The following is an 8,141-nucleotide window of genomic DNA, read 5'->3' as shown; positions in this document are numbered from 1 at the left end:
CCTCGGCCTCCCAAAGTGCTGGGATTACAGGCGTGAGCCACTGCACCCAGCAAATATTTTCCATTATTCTGTAGGTTGTCTGTTTACTGTGTTGATAGTTTCCTTTGCTGTAAAGAAGCTCTTTAGTTTAATTAGGTCCAATTTGTCAATTTTTGCTTTTGTTGCAATTGCTTTTGATATCATCATCATGAAATCTCTGCTAGTTTCTATGTCTAGAATGATAGTTCTTAGGTTATCTTCCCAAGTTTTTTTTTGTAATTCTAAAATAAACATTTCAGTTCATAATTAAGAGTTGATTTTTGTATATAGTGTAATAAAGTTTCAGTCTTCTACATAGAGCTAGCTCGTCATTCCACCACCATTTATTAAATAGGGAATTCCTGCCACATTTCTATTGTCACCTTTGTTGAAGATCAGATGGTTGTAGGTCTGTGCCATTACTTCTGGGCTCCCTATTCTGTTGCGCTAGTCTATGAGTTTGTGCTAGTTCCATGTTGCTTTGTTTACTGTGGCGCTGTAGTGTAATTTGAAGTCAGGTAGTGTAATGCCTTCAGCTTTGTTGTTTTTGCTTATGATTACCTTGGCTATTCAGTCTCTTTCATTTTGTATAAATTTTACAATAGTTTATTTTTTAGTTCTTTTAAAATATTTTGGTCATTTAATTAGAATAGCATTAAATCTAAATTTTTAGGGGCAGTATGATTGTTAGGATCTTGATCTTTTCTGTTTATGAGCATTAAGTTTTTTTTTCCTTTTGTGCCATTTCTGACTTCTTTAAGCATTGTTTTGTAATTCTTATCGAGATCTTTCACCTTCCTGGTTAACTGTCTTCCTAAATAGTTTGTCTTTTAGCAGCAATTCTGCATGGGATTGTGTTTATGATTCATATGTGGCTTAGATGTTGTTGATTTACAGGGATGCTACTAATTTTTGTACATTTATTTTGTATCCTGAAATTATTATTTTTTTTCCAAAGGCACATAAAATATATTTTAACTTTAAAAATAACTTAGTTACAGTAATACTTTGCCCTGTGTCTTACCAACATGTAGCTAACGGTCAGAATTTTGCAATATAGATACAATATGTAGGGATATATAAGAACGACAAGAAAATCTCCAAAACCCATAAAGTTCAGATGTGAAAACAGAAAAGTTTTAACACTGGAGAATTTGCTATGGTGAGCCCAAGCAATATATAGAAAAGAGTCTAGAAAAAAGGTTTAGGTGTTAAATAGATTTTGACTTCCTCTTGCTCAGAAAACGTTGTAGTGCTGTAAAGTTCAGTAAAGTTTCTTAATGTGACTCACCCAGCCCTGCATAGCTAGTGTCAATCCTGGCCAAGCCAGATTTCTTGTGTGTCTACAAACAATATGTGAGCCAAACATCACCAATACCTGCTGAAAATGGGCTCTGACTGACTCATTTCCTCTTTTTGCCAAGGCAGGTTTTGCTTTGTTGTTTTTTCCAAATTGTTTTTGCAAACAGGGCATAACAGGTTAAAAAAAAAAAAAAAAAGTACTTTGTAAGAATATTGTTTTAGAAAACCCATCACAAAACTGCAAATACAGCTCCAGAAGCCTTTCTCTTTAACTGCGGTTAGTTTGTTTTTGTGCGTTTTTCTCCAAAGGAAAAAGTTGGCATCGTGTTACTTATTTTTATCCATGACATTCAGCAGCTCATCCAAAAGTGAGGGCCCAGGATCCAGCTGCAGGGAGAGAAGAGAGCCTGTGAGGTCAGAGAGGGACTCCTCTGACTTAGTCTTTCCTTTGATAAGTTCGCGTGGGGTGGGGTTGTCAAACGTCCTCGGCTGTCCAGTCGGGGTACTCTTCCGACAGGCTGGAGGAGTGGCTGTCCCTGCCCTGGCTGGGCTGAGATGCAGAACCGCTGGAGCCCCATGAGGTGTCTCCCTGGAGGACTGTCTTGTTCAACAGACTGCTTTTCTCAGGAGCTTTTCCCTCCATGACGGGTTCGCAGCTAAGCCTGGGCAGCTTTGCTGGCCCACAGGACCCCTGTTTGGAATTAAATGTCACCGGTGACAATAAGGGCAACATGAGAGCTTGGGACCCTCCAATTGTCGGGAGAGAGATGGCATTTTTGAGCACTGCGAAGGGTGTTTCTTTAAACACAGAGTTAGAGGTGCTGTTGGCCCAGAAGAACTCGTTATGCCCAGGGAACTGGCCCAGGTGTGCTTCCTCCTGGTTTCCAGGTAAAAGTACATAGTTCTCTTGAAGAAAGGAAATATTTCTTTTTTTCTTTTTCTTTTTTTTTCCTACTACGTAAAGCACATCTGAGCAGAGAAAGGAAATATTTCTAAAGATGTCGTTCTGGCCCTCTTTGCTGATGTGGATGGTGTGGCGAAATCTCCAAGCCGGGGATACAGCTAGTACTCGACTTACGACCACTATTGGGCCCAGCAGACCGGTCGTAACACGATTTGGTCGTAAGCTGAGTAGGCTATATGTACAGTTGAAATGGTGCATGCGGAGATGGTAGTGCTGCCAGAAGCTGGTCCGCACTGTCGTACGCCCAGCTGAGCAACATTTGCGCTGCCAGACGCAGAGCAGTCGTGGCTAGCGATTGTGGTCGTAAAGTCGAATGGTCTTAAGTTGCATAGGTCGTAAGTCGATCAATACCTGTATCAGGAGATAGAATGTCCCTCAGTTTAATATTTTTTTCCTTTCTTGTTGCTGGCTGCTTTCATGTACATTGGGGTCTTTGCTGGCATTTCGGAATTTGAGAATGTCTATTTTGCAAGCGGGAATGAGAGCCACTTCCTTCACAGATGGTATAAGTTTCTGAAGAATCTTTTTTGATAAAAACTGTCACATCAGTTTTCACAAGCGGCTTCAGAAGTGGCTCTAGCTGTACGAGGTTCCGGTGTGGTGAGCAGTGACCCACAGGGAAGCGAGGCCACCTGACCGTGCTGCCCCAGCCAGGCCGGAGCTCCCCAGCTCCTTCACAGACCGGGCTCTGGTGAGCATGAGGGGCTGTATCCTGAAATTATACTGGAGTTGTTTGTAGGTTTAAAGAGCTTTTCTGTCAAGGCTACGTATATAGTTTTCCTGATGTAGAATCATGTTGTCTACAAAGAGGGATAGTTTGAATTCTTCTCTTCCTGTTTAAATATCTTTATTTTATTTTTTATTTTAATTTAATTTATTTATTTATTTGAGATGGAGTCTCACTCTGTTGCCCAGGCTAGAGTGCAATGGTGCGATCTCAGCTCACTGCAACCTCCGCCTCCTGGGTTCAAGCGATTCTCCTGCCTCAGCCTCCTGAGTAGCTAGGATTACAGGCACGCGCCACCACACCCAGCTAAATTTTGTATTTTTAGTAGAGACGGGGTTTCACCATGTTGGCCAGGCTGGTCTTGAACTCCTGCTCTCGTGACCCACCCGCCTTGGCCTCCCAAAGTGCTGGGATTACAGGCGTGAGCCACCACACCCGGCCAAATGCCTTTTATTTTTATCTTTTGCCTGATTTCTTTGATCAGGACTACCGATTTTATGTTGAATAGTAATGCTGAGAGAAGGTATCTTTGCCTTGTGCCAGTTTTCAAGGAGGAATGCTTGAAGCTTCTTTTTCTTTTTTCTTTTTCTTTTTGAGATAGAGTCTCCCTTTCTCTCTCAGGCTGGAGTGCAGTGGCACAATCTTGGCCTACTGCACCCTCCACCTTCTGTGTTCAAGAAATTCTCTTTTCTCAGCCTCTTGAGTAGCTGGGATTACAGGCATCCGCCACAACACCTGGCTAATTTTTGTGTTTTTATTAGAGACAGGATTTTGCCGTGTCAGCCAGGTTGATCTTGAACTCTTGACCTCAGGTGATTTACCTGCCTTTGCCTTCCAAATTGCTGGAATTACAGGTGTGAGCCACTTGCACCCATTTGCTTCCAGGTTTTGTCCATTCAGTATGTTGGCTGAAGGTTAGTCATAGATAACTTATTTTAAAATATGTACCTTCAGTGCCTAGGTTGTTGAAGGTTTTTAACATGAAAGATGTTCAATTTTATCAAAACCTTTTTCTGCATCTATTGAGGTTATCTTGTGGTTTCTGTCTTTGGTTCTGTGTATGTGATGAATCACATTTATTGATTTGTGTATGTTGAACCAATCTTGCATTCCCAAAATAAATTCTACTTGATCATTGTGGGTTAGCTTTTTGATATGCTGCTGGCTTTGGTTTGTCAGTATTTTGTTGAAAAGTTTTTCATGAGTGTTCAGAGATTTTGGCCTGAATTTTTTTTTTTTTTTTTTTTTTTTTTTTTTTTTTTTTTTTTTTTTTTTTTTTTTTTTTTTTTTTTTTTTTTTTTTGAGACGGAGTTTCGCTCTTGTTACCCAGGCTGGAGTGCAATGGCGCGATCTCGGCTCACCGCAACCTCCGCCTCCTGGGTTCAGGCAATTCTCCTGCCTCAGCCTCCTGAGTAGCTGGGATTACAGGCACGCACCACCATGCCCAGCTAATTTTTTGTATTTTTAGTAGAGACGGGCTTTCACCATGTTGACCAGGATGGTCTCGACCTCTTGACCTCGTGATCCACCCGCCTCGGCCTCCCAAAGTGCTGGGATTACAGGCTTGAGCCACCGCGCCCGGCCCTGAATTTTTTTTTTTAATGTTTGCCAAATTTTGGTATCAGAATAGTGCTGTTCTGATATAATGAGTTAGAGAAAAGTTACTTTTTCTTAACTTCTTATAATATTTTCAGTAGAAATAATACCAGTACTTTTTTTGTACATCTGGTAGAATTCAGCTGTGAATCTCTGCTCCTTGGCTTTATTTGGTTGGCAGGCTGTTTATTACTAATTCAATTTTTGAGCTTCTTCTTCATCTGTATAAGGCTTTGATTTCATTTTTGTTCATTCTTAGAAGGATATATTTGTTCAATAATTTTTTATTTTTTTCTAATTTTTTTTTGTTTTTGTGCAGAGGTGTTCATAGTAGACTTCAGTATATTTTGGGGACATCAGTGGTAATGTCTCTTTTGTTATTTCTAATTGTGTTTATTTGGATCATCCCTTTTTCCTTCATTAATCTAGCTAGTGGTTTATTTGTCTTATTATTGTTTTCATAGATTTAATTTTGGATTTCTTGATATTTTGTAAAATTTTTATGTCCAAATAGCAGTTCACATCTGATTTTGGTTATTTCTTGTCCACTGCTAGCTTAGCGGTTGATTAGCTCTTGCTTTTATTTATGATGTCAGGTTATTAAAGATCTTTTTAGTTTTTCGATTTGAGCATTAAATGCTACAAATTTCCCTTTAACACCAGCTTAGCTAGTGTTATTGCAGTGATTCTGATGTAATTTTTTTTGTTTTTTTTTGTGTTTTTTTTTTTTGGAGATTGAATTTTGCTCTTGTCGTTTAGGCTGAGTGCAGTAGCACAGTCTTGACTCACTGCAAGCTCCACCTCCTGAGTTCAAGCATTGGCCTACCTCAGTGTCTCAAGTAGTTGGTATTAGAGTCGTGTGCCACCACGCCCACCTAATTTTCATAATTTTAGTAGAGAAGGGGTTTCATCATGTTTGCCAGGCTGGTCTTAAACTCCTTACTTCATGTGATTTGCCTACCTCAGCCTCCCAAAATGCTAGGTTTACAGGTATGAGCTACTGTGCATGGCCCATTTTTTTGTTCTTATTTGTTTAAAAGAACTACTGGATTGCTGCCTTAATTTCATTATTTATTAAAGAGTTGTTTAATTTTTATGTAATTGTATGATTTCAAGTTGTTTTCTTTTTAATGAATTGTATTCTTGTCAAGCTGTGGTCTGTGTGTGTGGTTTATGAAATTTTGTGGTTTTCGAATTTTCTTTCTTCTTCTTCTTCTTCTTCTTTGTTTTTGTTTTTTTTTTTTTGAGATGGAGTCTCACTCTGTCACCCAGGCTGGAGTGCAGTGACGCAATCTCAGCTAACCGCAACCTCCACCTCCCAGATTTAAGTGATTCTCCTTCCTCAGCCTCCCGAGTAGCTGGAGTTACAGGCACGCACCACCACACCTGGCTAATTTTTGTATTTTTAGTAGAGATGGGGTTTCACCATGTTGGCCATGTTGGTCTCGAACTCCTGACCTCGTGATATGCCTGCCTCAGCCTCCCAAAGTGCTGGGATTACAGATGTGAGCCACTGCGCCCACCAAGATTTTTCAATTTTCTTAGGCTTGTTTTATTTCTAATTGTTTAGTCAGTTTTAGAGTATGTACCACGTGGTGATGAGAAGAAAGTATGTTATTTTTAGATGAGGAGTTCTATAGGTGTTTATTAGGAGTATTTGGCCAATTGTTGGGTTTAGGTCCTAATATTTTGTTAATTTCCTTCTTCAGTTATATGTTGGTGCCTGTGGGATGCTGTAGTCTCCCACTATTATTGTGTCAGAATCTAAATCTCTTCATAGGTCTCTGAGAACTTGCTTTATTCATGCAAACCCATGAATTTTCTATACAATTTTCTCTCCTCTACTTTTTCTCCAATAAACATTCTTTTATGTGCACGCAGTGTGCAAAATTGAGATTTCCAAGACTTCAAGAACATGTTAAGAGACCTGGCCATTGTAAAAGAAAAAATAAATTAGAAATAAGATGCTTAATTAGCCTACATAAAAATAAGAGAAATGCTATAACAGACTACCTGAGACTGGATTAAAAAAAAAAAAGAGAAAATGTCTTATTAAAATCTTTTTCTTAAAACATTTAGATTATGTATAGATTTTTATCTCCCTTTTTTTGAAATACATGTAAATCATATTAACAGCTAAATAAACCTTTTGTCAATTTTTTTTTGACTCAGGATTGTCTTTATCGGGGACCTGAGATTAATTGCTTTGCTTTTGCTTTGGCCAAAGATTATTTTTATGATGTTTAGTCCTTTAAATTTGACACAAATTTGTTCAGAGTAAAGGTCATTCCAAGAGCACAGAAAAGTTGAGCAGAAAAATAGGATTACATTTAGCAATATAGAATTATAAAGATTAAAAGATACGAGTAAGTTGAGAGAAACCTGATTATCCAAGGTGATGATTTGCAGGCTAAAGTACTTATAATACAAAAGCAAAAAGAATTCAGTTTATAGTCGGGCATGGTTGCTCACGTCTGTTATCCCAGCACTCCGGGAGACCGAGGTGGATGAGTCACTGGAGGTCGGGAGTTCGAGACCAGTCTGTCCAACATGGAGAAACCCTGTGTCTACTAAAAATACACAGTTAGCTGGGCGTGGTAGTGCATTATTGTAATTCCAGCTACTTGGGAAGCTGAGGCAGGAGAATTGCTTAAAACTGGGAGGAGGCGGTTGCTGTGAGCTGAGATCATGCCATGGCACTCCAGCCTGGGCAACAAGAGCAAAACAGCATCTCAAAAAAAAAAAAAAAAAAAAAGTTCAGTTTGTTAACTGAACAGTGGAATCTGTTGTCATACTTTGGTTTCTAATTATTACTTGAGTACAATTAGCATAGTTATGTATAGTATTTGTAGACAACCTGCATTCATATGCATTCAATAGTATTTTCGACAGTAGTATGAATATAAAGTCACAAAATTTACTTTGAATGAGTTTCTTAAATACTTAATATCATGATTCATATTTTTGAAATATGGTTTTTCAACTGAATTATAGTTACAGAAAATTTTTTAAAATTTTACATACATTATGAATAGTACATTAAAATTATTCATACTTGCATATTTATATCTAGTATCCAAAGAAAATTTACTACCAAATTGTTACACTAGGTATTAGTCTGATGTGCTTATTAATTTAACCAATAGAGATGATTATAGGTAAGCATAATTTTAGTGTTTTTTATTTCACAAATTAAAATACTGCTGTTACAGGACAAATAAAGACAGGTGATGTGGCCACCTCCAAACTGTAATAGCTCTCCAGTTAGCTGTGTTGCAGGCTCACATGTATTCCATTATATGAACACAGTCAGATTTTAATTTTTTATCAAAAAGTGCTGGTAGAAGTTTTCAGCTATATTTGAATATAGATTCTGCATTCAATGGCTAGAAGATTAGAGAGCAGCAGAGATGAAAAAAATATTTTAGTGGGCTGGGCGCGGTGGCTCAAGCCTGTAATCCCAGCACTTTGGGAGGCCGAGGCGGGTGGATCACGAGGTCAAGAGATCGAGACCATCCTGGTCAACATGGTGAA

General features: G+C 38.6%; 2 protein-coding genes across 2 annotated transcripts in view; one reads left to right on the top strand and one right to left on the bottom strand.

Moving 5' to 3' along the window:
- Positions 1–8,141, top strand: part of LOC119470708 (zinc finger protein 726-like) — a 561,873-nt gene that overhangs the window by 519,694 nt on the left and 34,038 nt on the right. The window lies entirely within an intron of this gene.
- Positions 99–8,141, bottom strand: part of LOC108301968 (cdc42 effector protein 3-like) — a 17,281-nt gene continuing 9,238 nt past the window's right edge. The window contains 3 exon segments of the mRNA XM_037737435.1: positions 99–1,801; positions 1,803–2,572; positions 2,708–2,806. Of these exon segments, the coding sequence (XP_037593363.1) occupies positions 1,648–1,801; positions 1,803–2,572; positions 2,708–2,806 (1,023 nt within the window). The 3' untranslated portion in view covers positions 99–1,647.

The sequence above is a fragment of the Cebus imitator genome, unplaced genomic scaffold (genome assembly GCF_001604975.1).
Source record: "Cebus imitator isolate Cc_AM_T3 unplaced genomic scaffold, Cebus_imitator-1.0 Scaffold38, whole genome shotgun sequence".
NCBI classification, from domain to species: Eukaryota; Metazoa; Chordata; class Mammalia; order Primates; family Cebidae; genus Cebus; species Cebus imitator.
This window is presented reverse-complemented; position numbering and strand designations above follow the sequence as displayed.